The sequence below is a fragment of the Oncorhynchus tshawytscha genome, linkage group LG33, assembly GCF_018296145.1.
Source record: "Oncorhynchus tshawytscha isolate Ot180627B linkage group LG33, Otsh_v2.0, whole genome shotgun sequence".
Taxonomy (NCBI): domain Eukaryota; kingdom Metazoa; phylum Chordata; class Actinopteri; order Salmoniformes; family Salmonidae; genus Oncorhynchus; species Oncorhynchus tshawytscha.
The window spans coordinates 9,704,472-9,732,190 of NC_056461.1; the positions used below are offsets into that span (position 1 = coordinate 9,704,472).

At 43.3% G+C, this 27,719-nt stretch overlaps 1 protein-coding gene across 1 annotated transcript in view; it reads right to left on the reverse strand.

The window, feature by feature from the left end:
* Positions 1-27,719, reverse strand: part of LOC112230874 (G protein-coupled receptor kinase 5) — a 35,602-nt gene that overhangs the window by 6,993 nt on the left and 890 nt on the right. The window contains exons 2-11 of the mRNA XM_024397215.2: positions 11,840-11,929; positions 9,238-9,350; positions 8,707-8,784; positions 8,523-8,620; positions 8,263-8,355; positions 8,089-8,152; positions 7,767-7,907; positions 7,447-7,637; positions 7,156-7,193; positions 4,849-4,938 (exon numbers count right to left, since the gene is read on the reverse strand). Of these exons, the coding sequence (XP_024252983.1) occupies positions 4,849-4,938; positions 7,156-7,193; positions 7,447-7,637; positions 7,767-7,907; positions 8,089-8,152; positions 8,263-8,355; positions 8,523-8,620; positions 8,707-8,784; positions 9,238-9,350; positions 11,840-11,929 (996 nt within the window). The remainder of the gene's footprint in view (positions 1-4,848; positions 4,939-7,155; positions 7,194-7,446; positions 7,638-7,766; positions 7,908-8,088; positions 8,153-8,262; positions 8,356-8,522; positions 8,621-8,706; positions 8,785-9,237; positions 9,351-11,839; positions 11,930-27,719) is intronic.

Genomic DNA, 27,719 nt, shown 5'->3' on the forward strand with positions numbered 1-27,719 from the left:
ACCAACTGGACTGGAGTGTTGATCTCAGTTTATCTTCAATCACCCACTTGTGTATATGCTCCTATAAACCAACGAGGGGATGGGAGAGGCAGGACTTGCATCGTGTCAAGCGTCACAAATAGAACCAAGTTATATTTTAGCGCCTAGCTACGCAGATGCTCGTGGGCAGTTTGGATGCAATGATTGAATAACGTGTACATTTATTTTGCAACGCTCGCTCACGTAATGTGAGCGGTATGGTTAGCATATGGTCAGCAAACGGTATGGTTAGCATATGGTTAGCAAACGGTATGGTTAGCAAACGCCCTTTGTGTTTGACGAAAAGTACACTCTCCCACATTAGTATGCTGGTATTAAATTTCTGTCCTTTCAGAATCACAAAACTGTCACACACTGAAAGACTATAGGTTCACCCCTGCGCAAACATGGCTATAAAATATATAAAGGCTGTTAAGATACTGTATTAATGTTTCAAGAAAGGAGTGTATGTATCTGGTGAAGTGGTTTTATGCGCTGACTTAATAGATGCTGATGATTGAGTTTTTTACTCGGCTGATCTCAGGAAGAAATTACTAGTCCTCACTGTCCGAGACCGAGTCAAGGCCGAGTACCCGATCAATATGTGGTCCCGAGACCGGTCTCGGGTACTACAACACTGACTGAAGCTAGTGTAGCTCTGACTGATTTTTATTTTCGCTTCGTGCTACTCACTGTGGAGAAGGGTAATGAAGTGCGGTTACTCTTTCTATTGCTCAATCTGCTCGAAGTGTTGGATGAATTTGGGAACTTTTGAGATTGCGGAACTTTAGCTGTGTGTGCCTTATGTTGGATTCGCGCTCTGAGTTGAGAGCTCTCTTGGCAGCGGAGAGAAAAGCGGACGCTTTGCTGGTTGTATGTTATGTGTTGGGCTCATTCATTACGCTGTGCCTTGCTAAACTGTATTCCTGCTGTGCTGGTGGTTGCAAATCAATGGGATTTATGTTCAGTGTTACATGCCTTTTAAAATGGAAACTGCAAAAATTCAAAGGATCTAAAAGTGCTAAGTTCGGCGCACTTTACTTAAAAGAGATGAGATCACACAGCTCATGGTGAAAATGTTCAATTGGTTGTCAAAGATGTGCACTGATTTCTCAAAGTTGGTTGAGTTGCATGATCTCAATGAGTCCATGAAGGCTTTGTTTCCTGCCGAGGAGGCAGAAAAGGATCCGGTTGAATGGTCTGGCCCAAACGCCAGTCTGAAAAGACAGCCTTCTTACTGGTTAAAGTTGAAGCATTGAAAAGGAAACAAGCATTGGCAACACTGGTAAAGCAGCAAAGGTTGTCCTCATCAACTCTTAGTGTACCAGTGTTTAAGGGTGACCCACTAGACTACAGGTTCTTTGAACATGCTATTGAAGACAGTACCGAGAACACCAAAGACAGGCTGTACTTTTTGGAGCAATGCACCATGGGCCAACCCAGACATCTAGTCTGCAGTTGCCGACACGTGGAGGCTGACAGAGATTATGCAGATGTCAAAAGGCTTCTGAACCCCCCCCCACACACACACACTTGAGATGAGTATAGAATCGCCACAGCTTACATTGAGAAGCTGGTCGCCAATCAGGGTTGAAGATTCCAACATTTTTCTCACTGGAGGCCTCAACACTATGGATAATGTTCAATATAGGGAGGAAATGGACAGCCCAACAAATGAGAGCTGTAGTCTCAAAGCTGACATATAAGTTTAAAGGTGGGTCGGCTACCTACAAGAGAAATGGAAGAAGAGCCAGGTTTGCTGATCTGGTTCACTTTTGTTGATTGCCAAGCCAGGATAGCATAACATCCTGTGTTTGGAAACCTAAGGGAAACCCTCCCCCCACCTCAGCAGTGAGGGGAGGCTCAGTACCTGTAAATAGGTCAAGTGTTTTGAAAGAGAGAGAAAATGGTTTTGCCATCAGTGTCACACCAGCTGTGAAAACAGTGAAAGAGCTGGGTTGGCAATCCCTCTAGTGCGGCACTCCGGCAGTGTCCGTTTTGTCAAAAGAGAACACAGTCCAGGCACATGCACAGAACTGAACAAAAAGCCACATCGAGAGAAGTTGGACTTGTTGAAGATCCAAAGGAGCCTGCTTCGGGTTGTCTGACCCCTGGAAACACGAGCAAAGGATGCACACAGACATACCCGTGAAGTTTGTTCACGCAAATAATCCTACCATGTTGCACATCACCCACAAAAAGGTAAACCACTGCAAAATAAATGAAAACGGAGAGCAGAGTGCTACCAGTGCATTTGTTAATTTGGATGGAGATGCTGGGGACAGGAATCCTGATTGCATCCTAGTCATCGTGCCTGTCAGGGTTAATAAAATCAACAAAAAAAAGGGGGAAAAAGTAAGTACTTAACTTTGATTGGAAATTGGACTAATGGATCATTGCGTGCAGAATGTCAGGTTATTGGAATCGCTCATGCTATGCCTGTGACAACGAGCAAGGGTTGTGGCAAGCATTTCCCGGCGAAACGAGAAGAATTCGTTGAGCCAAATCTTCTGCGCCGTTGCTCATCAAAGGACATTGGTATGTGTGCGAAACTCTTGTGTTGCGCGATGCAAGTTGAACATTTTGCTTTGGAAATTGGAAGCGTTGTGGAATAGGAATTGGAGTCAAGTGTTTCATAGGGAAATACTATCCAATATGTTGATGCTTCATTTATGAACATGAGAACAGAGTATTGGGCTCTGTATTATCTTCGCATTGGTGAACAGGCAAAGAGTGGCGTCATGCCATTGAATAATCAAACCTTCTGGTGAGTGGGACTCATGAGGCGAAGATGGATTGTAAAGGAAGAAGTGGAGAACCACTGCTCTGATAACATGTAAGAAATTGACAGATAAAAACTACAATATGGTGGATTGGCAGCGATGCTCCACAGGCCATCCACCCTGCTGGTGACGACCGTGTTGGAGATGGATCCCATTGGTGTGGGTCTCTGGCGGCCCCTTAGGAGGAGGTGGTGGCAACCCAGGACAGATTGGCTGCCCTGCTGTTACTGCCCACCTCATCTACACATAGAAAGTGGCACACTGGGGTCAAGCTACTTTTAAAAAATGTAACTAGGGAAGTCCATTAAGAACAAATTCTTATTTACAATGACGGCCTACCCCGGCTAAACCCGGACGATGCTGGGCCAATTTTGCGCCACCCTATGGGACTCCCAATCACGGCCGGATGTGATTTAAAAAATGTTTTTTTTAAACTTTATTTAACCAGGTAAGCTAGTTGAGAACAAGTTCTCATTTGCAACTAGGACCTGGCCAAGATAGAGCAAAGCAGTTCGACACATACAACAACACAGAATTACACATGGAATAAACAAACATACAATCAATAATACAGTACAAAAATCTATATACAGTGCGTGCAAATGAGGTAGGATAAGTGAGGTAAGGCAATAAATAGGCCATGGTGGCGAAGTAATTACAATATAGCAATTAAACACTGGAATGGTAGAATGTGCAGAAGATGCATGTGCAAGTAGAGATACTGAGGTGCAAAGGAGCAAGATAAATAAATACAGTATGGGGATGAGGTAGATTGGATGGGCTATTTACAGATGAGCTATGTGCAGGTGCAGTGATCTGTGAGCTGCTCTGACAGCTGGTGCTTAAAGCTAGTGAGGGAGGTAAGAGTCTCCAGCTTTAGTGATTTTTGCAGTTCGTTCCAGTCATTGGCAGCAGAGAACTGGAAGGAGAGGCGGCCGAAGGAAGAATTGGCTTTGGGGTGACCAGTGAGCTATGCGTGTGCTACGGGTGGGTGCTGCTATGGTGACCAGTGAGCTGAGATAAGGCAGGGCTTTACCTAATAGAGACTTGTAGATGACCTGGAGCCAGTGGGTTTGGTGACGAGTAAGAAGCGAGGGCCAGCCAACGAGAGCGTACAGGTCGCAGTGGTGGGTAGTATATGGGGCTTTGGTGACAAAACGGATGACACTGTGGTAGACTGCATCCAATTGGTTGAGTATTGTGTTGGAGGCTATTCTGTAAATGACATCGGTAGGATGGTCAGTTTTACGAGGGTATGTTTGGCAGCATGAATGAAGGATGCTTTGTTGCGAAATAGGAAGCCGGTTCTAGATTACATTTGGACACCTGGAAGGAGAGTTTACAGTCTAACCAAACACCTAGGTATTTGTAGATGTCCACATATTCTAAGTCAGAACTGATGCGGCCTGGATTAGAACTAGGTACTGCAGTGATGCTTCTTGCACTGAGATGCAGTGTCTTAGACCACTGTGCCACTCGGGAGCTACTACAGAACTTATGCTGAACAGGGGCAAAGTGCTAGCAACCTCTGGTCCTGAAGATCATCCCTTCCTGAAGACTAATCCACACACATACATTTGTGTAATTTGTGTAATTGTTTCTTCCCTAAATCAGAGAACAATTAGGGGCCGGTGTTTAGGAGCCATTTTGGCCTGTTTATGTGTTGTGTGTATGTTGTCTGTCAAGGGCTATTTTAACTTGTTTTGTACACTATATGATGGGGTCACTGGTCGTGTGTGTGTGTGTGTAGGTAGCACAGGTGACCAGGGAGGGTAAGCACAGTTGAGAGGAGAGCGCATACAGTTCTTAACCATATCACAGACACAGCTTATCAAATGCTTCTCTCTGCACCTTTTTGTACAGGAATATGTGTATTGGAGTTATTTATATTTTAAATGCGCAATAACTGGGAACTTCAGCCGACGAGTAACGTTTGGAAAGTTGATTCTTGTGGACGTGTTATGGACGGCTCTCTCCTGTGCCAGCGGCTTTTCATAGGGAATCACCACCACAACCTGTAAGTGTACAGTAGGTTAGAGCCACGTACCCATGTAACCCAGGGTCCCCACCCTGCCTCGTACCAGATTCCCCCCGGATAGCTTCACCGCCAGGCCCAGGTCTGAGATACGGATGTGCCCTAAGAGAGGAGGTGAGGGGAGGGGTTAAGTGGAGCATTAGTTCATATAGTAGATTAGTAGAGTAGCAGATTATTTCACATACTAGATCAACATTTTCCCATGACAGGGAAAATCATCGAACACAAAGTACAGTGCTTTCAGAAAGTCTTCAGACCCCTTCACTTTCCCCACATTTTGTTACGTTACAGCCTTATTCTAAAATTGATTGAATAAAAATGTTCCTCAATCTACGCACAATAACCCATAATGAGAAAGCGAAAACAGATTTTTGGAGTTTTTTCAAATTTATTGAAAATAAAATACAGATACCGACGTAAGTATTCAGACCTTTTGCTATGAGACTCAATTGAGCTTAGTTGCATCCTGTTTCCATTGATCATCCTTGAGATGTTTCTGCAACGTGATTGGAGTCCACCTGTGGTAATTTCAGTTGATTGGACATGATTTGGAAAGGCACACACCTGTCTATATAAGGTCCCACAGTTGACGGTGTATGTTGGAGCAAAAATCAAACCATGCGGTCGAAGGAACTGTTCGTAGAGCTACGAGACAGGATTGTGTCGAGTCACAGATCTGGGGAAGGATACCAAAACAATTATGCAGCATTGAAGGTCCCTAACAACACAGTGGCCGCCATCATTCTTAAAATGGAAGAAGTTTGGAACCACCAAGACACTTCCTAGAGCTGACCACCTGGCCAAACTGAGCAATCGGGGGAGAAGGGCCTTGTCCGGGAGGTGAACAAGAACCCAATGGTCACTCTGACAGAGCTCCAGAGTTCCTCTGTAGAGATGGGACAACCTTCCAGAAGGACAACCATCTCTGCAAGACTCCATTAATCAGGCTTTTATGGTAGTGGCCAGATGGAAGCCACTCCTCAGTAAAAGACACATGACAGCCCTCTTGGAGTTTGCCAAAAGACACCCAAAGGACTCTGACTATGAGAAACAAGATTCTCTGGTCTGATGAAACCAAGATTGAAGTCTTTGGCCTGAATGCCAAGCGTCACATATGTGGAGATGTTTTCAGTGGCAGGAACTGGGAGACTAGTCAGGATTGAGGGAAAGACGAATGGAGCAAAGTACAGAGAGATCCTTGATGAAAATCTTCTCCAGATCGCTCAGGACCTCAGACTGGGACGAAGGTTCACCTTCCAACAGGACAACAACCCTAAGCACACAGCCAAGACAACGCAGGAGTGGCTTCGGGACAAGTCTCTGAATGTCCTTGATTGGCCCAGCCAGAGCCCAGACTTGAACCCGAACGAACATCTCTGGAGAGACCTGAAAATAGCTGTGCAGCGACGATCCCCATCCAACCTGACAGAGCTTGAGAGTATCAGCAGAGAAGAATGGGTGAAACTCCCAAAATACAGGTGTGCCAAGCTTGTAGCATCATACCCAAGAAGACTCAATGCTGTTAGCGATGCCAAAGGTGCTTCAACAAAGTACTCAGTAAAGGGTCTGAACACAGAATGATTTCTGTTTTTATTTTTAATAAATTGCAAAAATTACTAAACCAGTTTTTGCTTGTCATTATGGGGTATTGGGTGTAGATTTCCCCCCCCCCTATTCAATGTAATCCAATGTTGAATAAGGCTGTAACAAAATGTGGAAAAAGTGAAGGGGTCTGAATACTTTCCGAATGCACTGTATATGAGGGAAGAAGTAGGATGTTTTTGGCAGGTGACATTGGCAGAGTGTGTGTATCCTTTGAGGTAGTTACTAATTACAGTGGTATGGTTGATATAATCTACAGGTGCCTCCAACACACTGCCAAGTTTGGAACAGGTGAAAATAAGTTGATCTAAATATATACTAGACCTGCTTATCACACACCGTTAACTTACTTCCTGATAGACCAACCGTTTGTGTGAAAAGAAAATCTGAAATGATGTCACCAGGATATCCTGCTTGGGGAAACTAGAATCTGCATCGATGAAAGCGTGATCTGATCTGGGCATGAAGCACAGATAAGGTTGCGACAGAGATGGAAGCGTGATCTGATCTGGGCGTGAAGCACAGATAAGGTTGCGACAGAGATGAAAGCGTGATCTGATCGGGGCGTGAAGCACAGATAAGGTTGCGACAGAGGTGCAACTTTCAACTTTTGGTTGGTGTGTTTATCTGACTGGATAATAATAATTATGCCCCCCACCACCACTTCTCAAACCAAAGTTGCGCTCCTGGATTGCGATATTATTAAAGTGTGCCTACCATTGTCATCCAGAAGTATGTTCTCCGGTTTTAGATCTCTGAAACAAAAAAACAAAAAAGACAGAAGTCAGTACAGTGCCTTTTCAATGTCACAATCTGTTTTAATCTGGTTGTGTTCCAGTTCTCCACGCTTTTCAAGAAGTGTGCAAGAGGTGGGCAAACAATTTCTCGGGAACTCCTTCCAGTCAATACTTACGCCAATCCTATGCTTTTAAATCCATGAAGGGGAGTGTGCGAGGGCACACTTCTGGAAAAGAGTGTAGAATCAGGACAGAACCCGTGTCTACTGACCTGTAGACAATGTTCCTCTGGTGGAGGTGGTGGAGACCACAGCAGACCTCAGCAGCATAGAACCGAACCCTGGCCGGCTCCAGGCCTGGAGGACCAATGTTATAGATGTGGAACCGCAGGTCTCCTCCGTTCATTATGCTTAGCACCAGACAAAGAGATTGTTTGGTCTCATACGCATACGCCAGACTCACCTAGAGATAAAGTTATGGGAGGATGAGAAAAAGGAAAAGAAAAGAAGGGGATGAGGGAAAAAGGATGGAAAGAAAGAGAAGAGGATAGAGAGAGAGAGAGAGAGAGTCCGATTGTGTGAAGAACCCTACCACAAATCTGCTGTTGAGCTTTTCCAGTATCTGTTTCTCGTTGAGGGCCATGGCCTCTCCTCTCCTCTTCTTCATGTGAGTCTTCTCCAGCTTCTTACACGCATACATCTTCCCAGAGGCTCGCACCTGGCATGCCCACACCTGGGGGGGAGGGGAGGAAGGGAGAAAAGGATGGGGAGGCGGAGATTGTATGAGCTGAATCCTCACGATCAAAATTGTAGTTAATCATTTGCATCTCAAGTTGGATTTGGGCTCTATCTATTCAGAGTTTTGATTTCTCTCCAAAACTCTGTGAAAAGAAGTGTAGTGAAAGAAGCCTAACCTCCCCGAAGCCTCCCTTGCCCAGCATCCTGTACTGTCTGAAGGTGTGTTTGGTAACGGGCTGTCTGGTGGGAGAGAAATACACAGTTAGCGGCTGGGTGTCAAGCACGTGGGGGGCATATCTCACTTAAGTTTGATTACTCAGTCAAACACACACCCGACCATATGCACTGACCTCTCTACCATCTTCCACTGCAGAAAACGCTCAAAGTACATGCTCTGCAGGTACTGAAGGAAGGGGGCACCACTCAGGAACTCATGGAGGTCACTGTGGACACACAGTGATAGAAGGGTGAATTACTTTGCAGCACACACATTCACTCACCTGCGTGGGGTAAGATAGTGGAGGGAAGGGTGAGAGTAACATGGGGAAGGTTGGAGTAAGAGGGAGGTCAGGGTTTAGAGATCTGTGGTTAGGATAAGGGTCAGACTCACTCTGTGCAGTCAATGAAGATGTCTCTACCGTGCCACACCTCCAGACTCTCTCTGCACCTCTTACCATAGCTCTCCACAACCTGTACACACTCAGACGACTGGCAGGAGAACATACACAGTTATTTAACACAAATCTAAAGTGAGAAATCAACCTTTAGTGTGTGTGTGTGTGTAAAGACAGTACCTGTCTACTGAGGAACCTGTTAATGATTTGCATGCCAAAACTCTTCCTATCTTCATCTGATTGCACCTCATACTCCCCCTGTAAAAATTCAAAGACATCTGCACTTGTGATTCCTGTTTTGTCAACATGAATTTTGAAGATCCCCGTCTAGTATCTGTCACTGATTGCTTGATCGTTCTTCATGAACGACCCAGGTCACGAAATCTCAGCATGCCATTGAATCCAGGCCAATAAGGAAATACAGAGAGATCTGAATAACAAAGTTATTTATAACACAGTAGACATAAGTTGTCTTCTGCATACTGTAACATACTTTACGTTTCTAACAAAGTTATCATGTTATAGAACTCTTTCCTGGCCGTGCGCCCAAAACACACACCCTTCGGGAATATGGTATCACTTTGCTATGACACAGGTCTTTCAGCAGAGTGTACTTTAACATCAGCTCGCAGCATTCAGTCAGATCACCTCCCCCAAAATGGACCATACCACCACCTTCATAGTGAATAAGGCCTATATAGTGAATCGTACCATTTTGTCCAGTAGAGAGTTGCAGTGCCGTAGCTCAGGTTTGCTCTGACAGAAGAGACAGAATAGTTGTCTGCCAATAGGCTGCTTCACACACAGACTGGAGTAGTCTCTCGCTGAAACAAACACATTACAAACATACAGTATTACACATACAAAACTTGCACTCACACACGCACATAGACACACATACACACCAGGGTTGTGCTCAATTCATAATTGCATTGAGAATGCGTCATAAGTCATTTTGAATTGAAGTAGTAAACATGATACAGAATTTCAATTGAAATTGGTATTAAAGGCAATAGAACTGAATTCAGTGAAATTAATTGAAATTCAAATGCCTCTTCTATTGTATATTAGGTGTAGTCTATACAAATATACATATTGTACATAAAACATCAAACATGTCATTATATACAGTTGAAGTCAGAAGTTTACATACACTTAGGTAGGTCATTAAAACTCGTTTTTCAACCACTCCACACATTTCTTGTTAAACAAACTATAGTTTTGGCAAGTCGGTTAGGACATCTACTTTGTACGTGACACAAGTAATTTTTCCAACAATTGTTTACAGACACATTATTTCACTTATAATTCACTGTATCACAATTCCAGTGGGTCAGAAGTTTGCATACACTAAGTTGACTGTGCCTTTAAACAGCTTGGACAATTCCAGAAAATGATGTAACGGCTTTAGAAGCTTCTGATAGGCTAATTGACATCATTTGAGTCAATTGGAGGTGTACCTGTGGATGTATTCCAAGGCCTACCTTCAAACTCAGTGCCTCTGCTTGACATCATGGGAAAATCAAAATAAATCAGCAAAGACCTCAGAAAAAATATTGTAGACTTCCACAAGTCTGGTTCATCTTTGGGAGCAATTTCCAAACATCTGAAGGTACTACGTTCATCTGTACAAACAATAGTATGCAAGTATAAATACCATGGGACCACGGAGCTGTCATACCGCTCAGAAAGGAGACGTGTTCTGTCTCCTAGAGATGAACGTACTTTGGTGTAAAAAGTGCAAATCAATCTCAGAACAACAGCAAATGACCTTGTGAAGATGCTGGAGGAAACAGGTACAAAAGTATCTATATCCACAGTAAAACGAGTCCTATATCGACATAACCGGAAAGGCTGCTCAGCAAGGAAGAAGCCACTGCTCCAAAACTGCCATAAAAAAAGCCAGACTACGGTTTGCAACTGCACATGGGGACAAAGATCATACTTTTTGGAGAAATGTCCTCTGGTCTAATGAAACAAATATAGAACTGTTTGGCCATAATGACCATCGTTATGTTTGGAGGAAAAAGGGGGCGGCTTGCAAGCCGAAGAACAACATCCCACCGTGAATCACGGGGGTGACAGCATCATGTTGTGGGGGTGCTTTGCTGCAGGAGGGACTGGTGCACTTCACAAAATAGATGGCATCATGAGGAATTAAAATTATGTGGATATATTGAAGCAACATCTCAAGACATCAGTCGGGAAGTTAAAGCTTGGTCGCAAATGGGTCTTCCAAATGGACAATGACCCCATTGTGGCAAAATGGCTTAAGGACAACAAAGTCAAGGTATTGGAGTGGCCATCACAAAGCCCTGACCTCAATCCCATAGAACATTTGTAGGCGGAACTGACAAAGCGTGTGCGAGCAAGGAGGCCTACAAACCTGACTCAGTTACACCAGCTCTGTCAGGAGGACTGGGCCAAAATTCACTCAACTTATTGTGGGAAGCTTGTGAAAGGCTACCCGAAACGTTTGACCCAAGTTAAACAATTTAAAGGCAATGCTACAAAATACTAATTGAGTTTAAGTTTAACTTCTGACTCACTGGGAAAGTGATGAAAGAAATAAAAGCTGAAATAAAAAATTCCGACATTTCACATTCTTAAAATAAAGTGGTGATCCTAACTGACCTAAGACAGGGAATTTGTAATTGGATTAAATGTCAGTAATTGTGAAAAACTGAGTTTAAATGTATTTGGATAAGGTGCATGTGAACTTCCGACTTCAACTGTACATGCATATGAAATATTGTTGATACAATAGATGTTCAGGACGAAACCTTAAAATGTATGATCAAGGAAAACAAAACCTGTATGTGAATATTCTAAGTTATTATATTTCAGTAATCACTTACATTTTGTTCAATATGGGAAAAATAATACATTTCCCAGAATGCATTCGTTTAACCCTCAAGTTGACCCTGATGCCTTACATTTCTTTTCCAAACAAATACAATGGTTGGTGGAAATATAATTGGCTATTAAATTTCAAAGAGCATAAGAACATTTTTTATGGAGAAAAGTTATATATTCTTTGTTATCTGGAAGTGTGACCTGTCAGATTCAATGAAACTCTCATGTTCAACGATAGAGTGGAATTTCTTTGAATCGAACCAAATTAAATTCTACTTCCTGATATTCAAATTCTAGATCCTGTTGGGTGTGGTCAATTCAATTCAAATTTCAACTCATGAGTTGAATGGGAGTCAATTACAAAATTATGAACGGAGCACAGCCCTGATATATATATATGTGTGTATATATATATATATATATATATATACACACACACAAACAAACACACACTGACCTATGGTGTTACCCAGCTCCATACACTGGCTTATGTGAGGGAAGCGTAGCATCCTTCTCCATTTCCAACTCCTGCCTTTTCCTCCTCCACCTGGAGAGAGATGCAACAGGGTAGAGAAGAATGAGAAGACATTTGATTTTAAGGCTGAGCTGTCATAGTATACTGTTTTTCTTACCCAAAAGCATGTGAGTTTATTCAACCCTTTGGGTTATGTATTGTGTGTGATATGTTAACAGGGGGCTTCAGAAATAAAATAAATAGATAAACAATATCAGCAGTAAGACCAAAACATCTCACATTTGATAACTGGGCAGATTCAGGCTTCTAGTTGGGCAGTTACAACCTTAACCTGAAGGTCTTTGCTCTGTTTACCTTTTCGTTCACCTCAACACACTGGAAATAGATTACTATCAGTCTGTCAACAACAGCCTTTGTTCCAGTGTGTGTGTGTGTGTGTGTGTGTGTATGTGTAGTTTCCTTGTCAATCAGGTTCCAGCCCTGGCATCCATCCATTCCAAAAGAGAGATCTATAAATAGGTCTAGGAGCAGGAACAAAGCCTATGGGTCCACATACAGTAGCACTGCATCCTACACACACACGTTTGTTTTACAGTCCTTGCGGAGACCAAACCATTGATTCCCATTCAAAATTCTATTTTCCCTAACCTTAACCCTTAACCCTAATTCTAACACTAATTGTAAACCAAACCCTAAACCTAACCCCTAAGCCTAAAATAGCCTTTTTCTTTGTGGGGACCAGCAAAATGTCCCCACTTGTCTGAAAATTCTGGTCCCCACAAGAACAGTAAAACCAAAAAAACACACACTCACAGTGTAAAAAATAGCTGTGTCCTGCTTACAGGTGTCCCCTACTGATGATGTCATTGACAGATGGAATCTAGAGAGGAGTCCAACCTGTTTTGTGACCTCACGCAAAATCCCAACATTAATGTCTCACAGAATGGAAAAACAAAATATAAAGTCATCTTTTGATGTGTGTGCCTACCACAGGAGGTTGGTGGCACCTTAATTGGGGAGGACAGACTCGTGGTAATGAACAGCCTCCACTGGTACCCCTTGGGGAGGGTATACCCCAAAAAGCGGATGTTGGAGAAAAAGCAAATAAGAAGCGTTATGTATGTTACATGAAATATACACACTTTTTGGGCAGACTGAACTAATTAGCAAAAGTCTGAGTTCGTAGACCTTAGGTCAAAACATGCATGGTCAGTTGGAAGGAAAGGCGTGGTTGAACACAAAAACAATAATGAAAAGAAACGTGTCATTTCCATTAGTACTGTGTCTGAAATAGACATTCGAATCTTAAACATTTCTTGATAAAAATCTATCACAACACATTTGTTGTCATTTGGAATGTTTTTAAAAAGTCCTGTCGAAGGCATAGTATATTAGGATTGCATACTTAACATGTACCCTGGGTAATAGACTGCCAGGCACCACACCCTAATAGGTCCTTTTTTTCTCTTGATGTATTTAAAAATGTACCTTTACCAGTTAAATAAAACATTTAAAAATATTTAAATGTTTCTGAAATATTGTAACAAAGTATGCAAATAAGACCATAGACGTGCCTATACTGCCAATTCACTTCTCTGGACACTGGGTGACGTCAGAATATTTTGCATTTGAAAAGGACACTTATCTTTCCATCTAAAAAAACCCAGAACTGCCATATATGACAAATGTATTTCAGCATATATTCTCCAAGAGAATCTTAGCTAGAACCCATCGTTTTCAAGATATCAACAATTGCTTCAGTAAAAGTCTGAAGAACATGGTGCATTCGGAAAGTATTCAGTACCCCTTGACTTTTTCCAAATTTTGTTATGATGTTGGAGTGGGGGACTTTCCTGTCCCAGTATTCTGCCCTGGACCTCAAGTTACATCCCTGCGCCGCCTTCTCCCATCGCCTCTATGCCATGGAGAGGAACTACGATGTGGGGAATCATGAGCTCCTCACGGTGAAGATGGCGTTGGAGGAGTGGAGGCACTGGCTGGAAGAGGGTGGAACATCCGTTCATTGTTTGGACCGACTACAAGAACCTGGATTATCTCCTCCCCGCCAAGCGTCTCAATTCTAGGCAGGCTAGTGGCGCCCTGCTTTTCTCCCGGTTCAACTTCTCCCTCTCATACTGACTGGGATCCAAGAATGCCAAGCTGGATGCTCTGTCACGCCGCTATAGCCCCACGGCTACAACCCCGGAACCCGAGACCATCCTTCCCACCTCGTGCCTGCCGATTGCGTTCAGCTGGGGAATAGGGAAGCAGGTTCGTGAGGCTCAGCATTCCCAGCAGAACCCTGGGGGGAGGCCCAGATAACCGGATGTTTGTTCCTGACGTGGTCCGCTCCTCGGTCCTGGAGTGGGCCCAGTCCTCGGTCCTGACGTGGTCCGCTCCTCGGTCCTGGAATGGGCCCACTCCTCGGTCCTGACGTGGTCCGCTCCTCGGTCCTGGAGTGGGCCCACTCCTCGGTCCTGACGTGGTCCGCTCCTCGGTCCTGGAGTGGGCCCACTCCTCGGTCCTGGAGTGGGCCCACTCCTCCAGGCTTGCCCTGCCACCCAGGCTCCCGCTAAACCTTGGCCTTTGTGCGACCACGCTTTTAGTGGCCCTGACGTCTCTGCATTCGTTGCCGCATGCACGATCTGTGCGCAGAACAAGACTCCTCAGCAAGCTCCGGCTGGTTACCTTCAACCTCAGCCTGTCCCTCCCCGTCCCTGGTCTCGCATATCCCTGGACTTTGTCACGGGTCTCCCCCGTCTGATGGCAACATCGCCATTCTGACAGTAGTGGACCGGTTTTCCAGAACTGCCCACTTCATTCCTCTCCCCAAGCTACCCTCTGCCAAAGAGACGGCCCAGCTCATGGTGCAGCACATCTTCCGGATCCATGGACTCCCATTGGACATGGTGTCCGACTGGGTAGGCCGTCATTGTAAATAAGAATATGTTCTTAACTGACTTGCATAGTTTAATAAATGTTAAATAAAAAATATATAATAATTCTCGCCCCGCTTCTGAAAGGTGGTCGGCACACTCATTGGGTCGTCGGCCAGCATATCCTCCGGGTTCCACCCCTAGTCCAACGGCCAGTCGGAGCGAGCCAACCAAGACTTGGAGACGACTCTTCACTGCCTGGTCTCCGCCAACCCCACCACCTGGAGCCAGCAACTAGTGTGGGTCGAATACGCCTGTAACACCTTTCCTTGCTCTGCCACGGGTCTCTTTCCCTTTGAGTGTTCCCTGGGTTATCAAACCCCACTCTTCCCTGAGCAAGAGCGGGTGGAGTCCCGCAAGCTTTCCCCTCGGGTTTATCGGTCCTTTCCCCATCTCCAAGGTCATTAGCCCCTCTGCTGTTCGTCTTCTGTTGCCCCGTACCCTCCTTATACATCCAACTTTTCATGTGTCTAGAATCCCCCGCTAGGGACATCCTGGACCCAGGATTTCCAACGCCGGCACCCCGGTCAACCACTCATGTGCCCAGATAGACGCCAGGTGGCGCCCCTAGAGGGAGGTTACTGTCACACCCTGATCTGTTACACCTGTCTTTGTGCTTGTCTCCACCCCCCCTCCAGGTGTCACCCATCTTCCCCATTATCCCCAGTGTATTTACACCTGTGTTCTCTGTTTGTCTGTTGCCAGTTTGTTTTGTTCGTCTAGCCTACCAGCATGTTTACCCTTGCTCTTGTCCATTTCTAGTTCCTGTTTTCCCGGTTTGACCATTCTGCCTGCCCTGACCATGAGCCTTTTGACCATGCCGTTCTGTACCTTGTCACACCACACTGGATTATTGACCTCTGCCTGCCCTGACTCTGAGACTGCCTGCCGTTCTGTACCTTTTGGACTCTGATCAGGATTACTGACCTCAGCCTGCCCTTGACCTGTTGTTTTGCCTGCCACCTGTTCTAGTAATAAACTTTTGTTACTTCGACACTGTCTGCATCTGGATCTTCCCTAAAACATGATATGTTTAACAATTCTTTTGGTTACTACATGACTCCATATGTGTTATTTCATAGTTTTGATGTCTTCACTATTATTCTACAATGTAGATAATAGTAAAAATAAAGAAAAACCCTTGAATAAGTAGCTGTGTCCAAGCGTTTGCACTGCAATCTCCCACAAAGCAGGGCATGGCCTGTAGCCAGTGGCGACGTATTATTCAGGGTCATGTTTAACTAAAAACTAATAATATATAGATTTTTTTGCATGTAATTTTGGTATTAATACGTGTCACATATCAGTTTACAAAAGCTGCATACAAACATTTGTATCTTTTAGCTTTCTTGAGTAAGGCAGCTCCAAAATACAGGTGTTTCAGCCTAACTCAGTGCTTCTGTGGTGGGGTAGCCAGCGGAAAATATGGTGTGTAGAGGTTGGTAATGTTCTCTAGTTGCGCCGTGATTGGCTCAGTGTTCTGTCACTCATGGGGACACGTCGCCGCAAAATGTAGACCTAGAAAATTCAAGCCACTTGGGTGCTGCCATAGACCTACATTAGAAGTGCCCGTCCAAGAAGGCTCAAGGTCATTGGCCACTGATAAAATTATGTCAAATCACGTTATATCTACCGTGGCTTTGATTGGACTGACCATGTCATCACACTTTCAAAATCTTTGCGAGCAAGCTAGACAAGCAGTCATGCATCAAGTAGGCAATCTACTGGCAAATCTTTTTCAACCCTATAACCCTATAAATTATAGATAAAACATATCGGTGCCTATTGGCCATTGGACATAAACATTACACAACAACTTGGAAATCGCAAATTCAACAATGAGTGCTGAGGCGCCACCGCAGCCCCGGGTTTGATCCCAGGGTGTGTCTCAGCCGGCTGTGACCCGGAGACCAATGAGGCGGCGCACAATTGGCCCAGCGTTGTCCGGGTTAGGAGAGGGTTTGGTTGGCCAGGATTTCTTTGTCTCATCATGCTCTAGCGACTGCTTGTGGGGGGCCAGTGGCCTGCAAGCTGACTTTGGTCGTCAGTTCGACAGTGTTTCTTCCAACACATTGGTGCGGCTGGCTTCCGGGTTAAGTGAGCAGTGAGTCAAGAAGAAATCCGTAGGGGAGTTGCAGCGATAAGACAAGTTCATAACTACCACTTGGTTATAAAAAAGGGGGGTAATGCCATGGGCCAGAAAAGTTTTAATACATTGGCCATGCTGTCAATCCAGCATGACTTCTGCCGCGTTCAAAACAACTGGAAACTCGCAACTGGGAAATCTCAGACTTCAGTGAGTTCAAGACAACTGGGAACTCGGATAAAACTAGCTCAGACTGGGAAAATACGGGAAATAATTTTGAACAGTCATCCAACTCGGAATTCCAAGTCAGGATTTCGGGCCTCTGTCTAGAGCCCACAAGCAGGACCGCCGCGCCACCTTCCTGTTCAAGTGAAGCACAACCGAAAACCAAAATATACAAAATAATACAAGTGGGTTCAAAACCCGTCGCACACCAGAACATATCTTGCACATAGTTTACAAAGAAACAATCACCGACAAGGACAATGAGGGGGAATAGAGGGTTAAATACACAACATGTAATGTATGGGATTGAAACCAGGTGTGGTACAAGACAAGACAAAACCAAAGGAAAATGAAAAGAGGATCAGCGATGGCTAGAAGGTCGGCGACTTCGAACGCCACCCGAACAAGGAGAAGAACCAACTTCGGCAGAAGTCGTGACAACAACACCACAAGGTGAGTCCAAAAATGTATTGTATGCTGCTGCATAAATGATGTAATATGCCAGGGAAATATGTACACTGAAAGTAATACTGAGTGTATGTTGTGTAGTAAACTGTTAGTAGCCCAAGTGCCTCACCCTAATAATTTGGTCCCTTTCCTACCTCATAATTTGGCCTACTGTTCTGACTGTTGTAACTGTTAAGATGCACTGAAGAACACGTTTTACATTCTCCAAACCATTTGTGCTATTTAGTTTTTTTTTTTTGCGTTTTGTGTAACTTATTTTTGAACTTATTGTGTACATAAATGTTGCTGCTACAGTCTCTTAAACAGTGCCTTGCGAAAGTATTCGGCCCCCTTGAACTTTGCGACCTTTTGCCACATTTCAGGCTTCAAACATAAAGATTTAAAACTGTATTTTTTTGTGAAGAATCAACAACAAGTGGGACACAATCATGAAGTGGAACGACATTTATTGGATATTTCAAACTTTTTTAACAAATCAAAAACTGAAAAATTGGGCGTGCAAAATTATTCAGCCCCTTTACTTTCAGTGCAGCAAACTCTCTCCAGAACTCGCAAAGTTCAAGGGGGCCGAATACTTTCGCAAGGCACTGTAACTGAAAATAACTTCTGGACATCAGAAAAGTGATTACTCATCGCGGACTGGAAGAAACTTTTTCTTTTAACGAGTCCAACGTGAATGAAATCCTGCATTCACTGGAACAGGCCCAGATCCATGCCTTTTTGCGTGAAGAAAAGACGCCGGAAAAGGGGACGCGGGTTCTGAGAACCCGGAGGCGAACGAGTAAACTTCCAATGCCTTCCATTCTTCTTGCTAATGTGCAATCATTGGAAAATAAAATGGATGACCCAATATTAAGATTATCCTACCAACGGGACATTAAAAACTGTAACATCTTGTGTTTCACCGAGACATGGCTGAACGAAGATGTGGAAAATATAGAGCTAGCAGGATTTCCCATGCACCGGCAGAACAGAGACGCTACCTCTGGTAAGACGAGGGGTGCGTGTCTTTTTGTCAATAACAGCTGGTGCTCTCCCCCGCCCTCCATTTGGCAAATCTGAGCATAATTCTGTCCTCCTGATTCTTGCTTACAAGCAAAAACTAAAGCAGGAAGTACCAGTGACTCAGTCAATACGGAAGTGGTCAGATGCTACACTACAGGACTGTTTTTCTAGCACAGACTGGAATATGTTCCAGGATTCATCCAATGGCATTGAGGAATACACCACCTCAGTCATCGGCTTCATCAATATGTGCATCAATGACGTCGTCCCCACAGTGACTGTACATACATATCCCAACCAGAAGCCATGGATTACAGGCAACATCCGCATCGAGCTAAAGGCTAGAGCTGCCGCTTTCAAGGAGTGGGAGACTAATCCGGATGCTTATAAGAAATCCCGCTATGCCTTCAGATGAACCATCAAACAAGCAAAGCGTCAATACAGGATCAAGATTGAATCCTACTTACACCAGCTCTGACACTCGTCGGATGTGGCAGGGCTTGAAAACTATTACGGACTACAAAGGGAAACCCAGACGCGAGCTGCCCAGTGATGCGAGCCTACCAGACGAGCTAAATGCCTTTTATGCTTGCTTCGAGGCAAGCAACACTTAAGCATGCACGAGAGCACCAGCTGTTCTGGATGACTGTGTGATAATGCTCTCGGTAGCCGATGTGAACAAAACCTTTAAACAGGTCAACATTCACAAAGCCGCTGGGCCAGACGAATTACCAGGACGTGTACTCAAAGCATGCGCGGACCAACTGTCAAGTGTCTTCACTGACATTTTCAACCTCTCCCTGACCGATCTGTAATACCTACATGTTTCAAGCAGACCACCATAGTCCCTGCGCCCAAGGAAGCGAAGGTAACCTGCCTAAACGATTACTGCCCCGTAGCACTCACATCGGTAGCCATGAAGTGCTTTGAAAGGCTGGTCATGGCTCACAACAACAACATCCTCCCGGGCACCCTAGACCCACTCCTATTTGCATACCACCCCAATAGATCCACAGATGACACAATCTCAATCGCACTCCACACTGCCCTATCTCACCTGGACAAAAGGAACACCTATGTGAGAATGCTGTTCATTCATTCCAGTTCTCTGCTGCCAATGACTGGAACGAACTACAAACATCTCTGAAACTGGAAACACTTATCTCCCTCACTAGCTTTAAGCACCAGCTGTCAGAGCAGCTCACAGATTACTGCACCTGTACATAGCCCATCTATAATTTAGTCCAAACAACTACCTCTTCCCCTACTGTATTTAATTAATTTGCTCCTTTGCACCCCATTATTTCTACTTTGCACATTCTTCCACTGCAAATCTACCATTCCAGTGTTTTACTTGCTATATTGTATTTACTTTGCCACCATGGCCTTTTTTTGCCATTACTTCCCTTATCTCACCTCATTTGCTCACATTGTATATAGACTTATTTTTCTATTCTATTATTGACTGTATGTTTGTTTTACTCCATGTGTAACTCTGTGTTGTTGTATGTGTCGAACTGTTTTGCTTTATCTTGGCCAGGTTGCAATTGTAAATGAGAACTTGTTCTCAACTTGCTGGTTAAATTATTTATCCTTTATTTAACTAGGCAAGTAAGTTAAGAACACATTCTTATTTTCAATGGCGGCCTAGGAACGGTGAGTTAACTGCCTTGTTCATGGGCATAATGACAGATTTTTACCTTGTTAGCTCCGGGATTCGATCTTTCAACCTTACAGTTAACTAGTTCAACGCTTTAACCACCTGATTACATTGCACTCCACGAGGAGACTGCCCGTTACACGAATGCAGTAAGAAGCCAAGGTAAGTTGCGAGCTAGCATTAAACTTATCTTATAAAAAACAATCAATCAATCATAATCACAAATTAACTACACATGGTTGATGATATTACTAGTTTATCTAGCGTGTCCTGCGTTACATATAATCGATGCGGTGCGTATTCACGAAAAAGGACTGTCTTGCTCCAATGTGTACCTAACCATAAACATCAATGCCTTTCTTAAAATCAATACACAAGTATATATTTTTAATCCTGCATATTTAGTTAATATTGCCTGCTAACCTGGCTCGTTGTGAACTCTGTGAATACTATTTCTTCCTAACAAAGACAGCCAATTTCGACAAACACGGGATGATTTAACAAAAGCGCATTTGCGAAAAAAGCACAATCGTTGCACGACTGTACCTAACCATGAACATCAATGCCTTTCTTAAAATCAATACACAGAAGTACATATTTTTAAACCTGTCACGACTTCGGCCGAAGTCGTTGCCTCTCCTTGTTCGGGCGGTGCTCGGCGTTCGACGTCACCGGTCTTCTAGCCATCATTGATCCATTTTTCATTTTCCATTGGTTTTGTCTTGTCTTCCCACACACCTGTTTTCAATCCCATTCATTACCTGTTGTGTATTTAACCCTCTGTTTCCCCTCATGTCTTTGTCAGAGATTGTTTATTGTCAGTGTAGTGTTTTTTGTTGTATAGGTGCGCGACGGGTCTTCGTACCCATATTTGTTTATATTCATGTTTCTATTTAGTGTTATGGAGCATGTTACTTGGACATTATTAAAAGACTCCATTTTACACTCCGTTTGACTCTCCTGCGCCTGACTTCCCTGCCACCTATACACATACAGTGCCTTGCGAAAGTATTCGGCCCCCTTGAACTTTGCGACCTTTTGCCACATTTCAGGCTTCAAACATAAAGATATAAAACTGTATTTTTTTGTGAAGAATCAACAACAAGTGGGACACAATCATGAAGTGGAACGACATTTATTGGATATTTCAAACTTTTTTAACAAATCAAAAACTGAAAAATTGGGCGTGCAAAATTATTCAGCCCCCTTAAGTTAATACTTTGTAGCGCCACCTTTTGCTGCGATTACAGCTGTAAGTCGCTTGGGGTATGTCTCTATCAGTTTTGCACATCGAGAGACTGAAATTTTTTCCCATTCCTCCTTGCAAAACAGCTCGAACTCAGTGAGATTGGATGGAGAGCATTTGTGAACAGCAGTTTTCAGTTCTTTCCACAGATTCTCGATTGGATTCAGGTCTGGACTTTGACTTGGCCATTCTAACACCTGGATATGTTTATTTTTGAACCATTCCATTGTAGATTTTGCTTTATGTTTTGGATCATTGTCTTGTTGGAAGACAAATCTCCGTCCCAGTCTCAGGTCTTTTGCAGACTCCATCAGGTTTTCTTCCAGAATGGTCCTGTATTTGGCTCCATCCATCTTCCCATGAATTTTAACCATCTTCCCTGTCCCTGCTGAAGAAAAGCAGGTCCAAACCATGATGCTGCCACCACCATGTTTGACAGTGGGGATGGTGTGTTCAGGGTGATGAGCTGTGTTGCGTTTACGCCAAACATAACGTTTTGCATTGTTGCCAAAAAGTTCAATTTTGGTTTCATCTGACCAGAGCACCTTCTTCCACATGTTTGGTGTGTCTCCCAGGTGGCTTGTGGCAAACTTTAAACGACACTTTTTATGGATATCTTTAAGACATGGCTTTCTTCTTGCCACTCTTCCATAAAGGCCAGATTTGTGCAATATACGACTGATTGTTGTCCTATGGACAGAGTCTCCCACCTCAGCTGTAGATCTCTGCAGTTCATCCAGAGTGATCATGGGCCTCTTGGCTGCATCTCTGATCAGTCTTCTCCTTGTATGAGCTGAAAGTTTAGAGGGACGGCCAGGTCTTGGTAGATTTGCAGTGGTCTGATACTCCTTCCATTTCAATATTATCGCTTGCACAGTGCTCCTTGGGATGTTTAAAGCTTGGGAAATCTTTTTGTATCCAAATCCGGCTTTAAACTTCTTCACAACAGTATCTCGGACCTGCCTGGTGTGTTCCTTGTTCTTCATGATGCTCTCTGCGCTTTTAACGGACCTCTGAGACTATCACAGTGCAGGTGCATTTATACAGAGACTTGATTACACACAGGTGGATTGTATTTATCATCATTAGTCATTTAGGTCAACATTGGATCATTCAGAGATCCTCACTGAACTTCTGGAGAGAGTTTGCTGCACTGAAAGTAAAGGGGCTGAATAATTTTGCACGCCCAATTTTTCAGTTTTTGATTTGTTAAGAAAGTTTGAAATATCCAATAAATGTCGTTCCACTTCATGATTGTGTCCCACTTGTTGTTGATTCTTCACAAAAAAATACAGTTTTATATCTTTATGTTTGAAGCCTGAAATGTGGCAAAAGGTCGCAAAGTTCAAGGGGGCCGAATACTTTCGCAAGGCACTGTATATCTGACAAAACCTGCATATTTAGCTAATAGAAATCCAGGTTAGCAGGCAATATTAACCAGGTGAAATTGTGTCACTTCTCTTGAGTTCATTGCACGCAGAGTCAGGGTATATGCAACAGTTTGGGCCGCCTAATTTTGCGTAATTATGACATAACATTGAAGGTTGTGCAATGTAACAGGAATATTTAGATTTATGGATGCCACCCGTTAGATAAAATACAGAACGGTTCCGTATTTCACTGAAAGAATAAACGTCTTGTTTTTGAGATGATAGTTTCCGGAATTCGACCATATTAATGACATAAGGCTCGTATTTCTGTGTGTTATTATGTTATAATTAAGTCTATGGTTTGATAGAGCAGTCTGACTGAGCGATGGTAAGCACCAGCAGGCTCATAAGCATTCATTCAAACAGCACTTTCGTGCGTTTTGCCAGCAACTCGTTGCTGTGCTTCAAGCATTGAGCTGTTTATGACTTCAAGCCTATCAACTCCCGAGATTAGGCTGGTGTAACCGATGTGAAATGGCTAGCTAGTTAGCGGGGTGCGCGCTAATAGCGTTTCAAACATCACTCGCTCTGACACTTGGAGTGGTTGTTCCCCTTGCTCTGCAAGGGCCGCGGCTTTTGTGGAGCGATGGGTAACGCTGCTTCGAGGGTGGCTGTTGTCGATGTATTCCTGGTTCGAGCCCAGGGAGGGGCGAGGAGAGGGACGGAAGCTATACGGTTACACTGGCAATACTAAAGTGCCTATAAGAACATCCAATAGTCAAAGGTATATGAAATACAAATCGTATAGAGAGAAATTGTCCTATAATAACTACAACCTAAAACTTCTTACCTGGGAATATTGAAGACTCCTGTTAAAAGGAACCACCAGCTTTCATATGTTCTCATGTAATGAGCAAGGAACTTAAACGTTAGCTTTTTTACATGGCACATATTGCACTTTTACTTTCTTCTCCAACACTTTGTTTTTGTATTATTTAAACCAAATTGAACATGTTTCATTTTATTTGAGGCTAAATTGATTTTATTGATGTATTATATCAAGTTAAAATAAGTGTTCATTCAGTATTGTTGTAATTGTCATTATTACAAATATAAATATTTTTAAATTGGGCAAGTAATCGGTATCGGCTTTTTTGGTCCTCCAATAATCGGTATCGGTATTGGCATTGAAAAATCATAATCGGTCGACCTCTAACAGAGGGTAGTGCGAATGGGGCCAAGCATCCTACCATCCAGGACCTATATAATAGGTCAGAGGAAAGCCCATAAAATTGTCGGAGACTCCAATCACCCAAGTTATAGACTGTTTTCTCTGCCACCACACTGCAAGCGGTACCAGAGGGCCAAGTCTAGGACCAAAAGGCTCCTCAACAGCTTCTACCCCCACACCATTAGACTGCTGAACAAATCACAAAAATAGCCATCGGACAATTTACATTGACCCCCCCACCCCCTTTTCTAGACTGCTGCTACTCGCTGTTGTTTGTTATCTATGTATAGTCTGTCACGCCCTGACCTTAGAGATCCTTTAAATTCTCTATTTGGTAGGTCAGGGTGTGACGAGGGTGGGAAAACTATGTTTATATTTCTTTGTTGGCCGAGTATGGTTCCCAATCAGAGGCAGCTGTCTATCGTTGTCTCTGATTGGGGATCATACTTAGGCAGCCCTTTTTCCCACCTTCTGTTGTGGGATCTTGTCTTTGTGTGTTGCATGTGTTTGCACTCCAAGCTTTACGTTTGTTGAGTTGTTTATTGTTTTTGGTGGAACATTTCAAAAGAAAATGTACGCCTTCCACGCTGCACCTTGGTCTTCCTTTAACGACAAGCGTTACATAATTACTTCGCCCCCACCTACATACTGACTCGGTACCGGTGACCCCTGTATATAGCCTCGTTATTCTTATTGTGTTACTTTTTATTATAACATTTTATTTTAGCCTACTTGGTAAATATTTTCACCTTGAACTGCACTGTTGGTTAAGGACTTGTAAGTAAAAAGTTCACAGTAAAGTCTACACTTGTTGTATTCGGCGCATGTGGCAAATAAAGTTTGATTTAATTTGACTTGATGGTGCCCATGTAGCCTATAGACTGTTTTAGAGAAATGTAATCATTGAATATCGTAAGAGCTTTCATTGTCTGCTTATATGCCACCAAGCCATAAGACTGCTGAAAAATTAATCAAATGACCACCTAGAGTATTTACATTGACCCCCCCATTTGTTTTTACACCACTGCTACTCGCTGTTTATTATCTATGCTTGGTGGGGAAAACAAACCAAAAATGTGGGATGCATGCCAACCAAGCCACTACACACAACAACACAACACAACACTAAACAATACATTAATTGCACTATAACGGTGACAAACGGGGCCCACAAAATGTTAGGGCCTACATAAAACTGTCCCAGCAGCAGAGTCCCAACAGCAGTCCCGGCACCTTACCGCTGCTACACCTGGCTATCAACAGAGCCTTGTCTGGCAGCGAAACAGTTCATTCAGCCTCATTTACTGCCTTTAAAAAAAACATAGCTGATATGGCAATCCGTAATTTCGATTAAGACATTCATGAGCGAGGGACGACGGACGTAGTCAATATAACTATTTGTTCAGCACTTTTGAAATGTACAGCGACAGAATTCAGAACATGGGCCGTTCTTACAGTGTACTCCCTGTACAACAGGTCAGAACCGTACGATAAATATAGGGGGCCTATAAACAGACACTGAAAGCTCTTACAATATTCGATGATTACATTTCTCTAAAACATGTTATAGGCTACACGTGCACCACCAAGTTAGAACAGTAGGTGAAATGAAAAGGTGAAAACAGACTAAATGATTAGGGTGAGGCACATTGAACGCCGTTTGGGTCTTTGTGTGTCGAAAAGGATACACGTCATATAACACGATTTGACGCGTTAAATAAGCTTTTCATTTGACAGGCCAAATAACACAATTCTATTATAGAAGGTTGTGTGTGCTGAATTTGCACGTACAAGCCAAACACCACCACTACTATCAGTAGCACTGTCAAAGCAGCACACCGGCCACAAACGATGTGTTTACAATACCGCGTTGGTGAAAACAGACCAAATGATTAGGGTGAGGCACATGGGCTTACTAACAAGCTTACTACACAACATACACTTAGTATTACTTTCTTAACTACGGTATACATATCTCTCTGGCACCCTACATACTTTGTCCTTTGACAGCTGTTTGGTCTTGGCCATAGTGGAGTTTGGAGTGTGACTGTTTGAGGTTGTGGACAGGTGTCTTTTATACTGATAAGAAGTTCAAACAGGTGCCATTAATACAGGTAACGAGTGGAGGACAGAGGAGCCTCTTAAAGAAGAAGTTACAGGTCTGTGAGAGCCAGAAATCTTGCTTGTTTGTAGGTGACCAAATACTTATTTTCCACCATAATTTGCAAATAAATTCATTAAAAATCCTACGATGTGATTTTCTGGATTTTTTCTCTCTCATTTTGTATGTCATAATTGAAGTGTACCTATGATGACAATTACAGGCCTCTCTCATATTTTTAAGTGGGAGAACTTGCACAATTGGTGGCTGACTAAATACTTTTTTGCCCCACTGTAGCTTCCGTCCCTCTCCTCGCTCCTCCCTTTGCTTGAACCAGCAACACAACGACAATTATTGCGCGCTAACTAGCTAGCCATTTCACTTCGGTTACACGAGCCTCATCTTGGGAGTTGATAAGCTTGAAGTCATAAACAGCGCAATGCTTGACACACAACAAAGAGCTGCTGTCAAAACACACAAAAGTGCAGTTTGAATGAATGTTTACGCGCCTGCTTCTGCCTACCACCGCTCAGTCAGATACTTAGATACTTGTATGCTTGTATGCTCAGTCAGATTATATGCAACGCAGGACACGCTAGATAATATCTAGTAATATCATCAACCATGTGTAGTTAACTAGTGATTATGATTGATTGTTTTTTATAAGATAAGTTTAATGCTAGCTAGCAACTTACCTTGGTTTACTGCATTCGCGTAACAGGCAGTCTCCTTGTGGAGTGCAATGAGAGAGAGGCAGGTCGTTATTGCGTTGGACTAGTTAACTGTAAGGTTGCAAGATTGGATCCCTCGAGCTGACAAAGTGAAAATCTGTTGTTCTGCCCCTGAACAAGGCAGTTAACCCACCGTTACTAGGCCATCATTGAAAATAAGAATGTGTTCTTAACTGACTTGCCTAGTTTAATAAAGGTTTGTTTTTTAAAATACATTTTAAAAAGTCAGAACCGTAGAATAAATCAAATCAAACTTTGTCACATGTGCCAAATACAAAAACTGTAGACCTTACCGTGAAATTCTTACTTACAAGTAGAGGTCGACCGATTAATCGGAATGGCCGATTAATTTGGGCCGATTTCAAGTTTTCATAAGAATCGGAAATCGGTATTTTTGGGCGCCGATTTGTCGATTGTTATGAAAACCTGAAATCGTCCCTAATTAATCGGCCATTCCGATTAATCGGCTTTTGTATTTGGCACATGTGACAAAGTTTGATTTGATTTATTCTACGGTTCTGACTTGGTGTACAGGGAGAAAAATGTAAGAACTGTCCATATTCTAGAACTGTCCATATTCTGAGTTCTGTCACTGTACATTTCAAAAGTTCTGGTCAAATATTTACATTGACTCCGTCTGTCCTAGTTCGCTCATTATAATGGCTTAATTCGAAATGGTGGATGGGCTCTTTTCCACTCGTCGTTCCCTTATGCCAGGGTTTGTACATCTGAATTGTCAGTAGAAACCACATTTGTTTAAACAAGTAATCCATATCAGCTATGTTTTTTTTATTTTTAAAGGC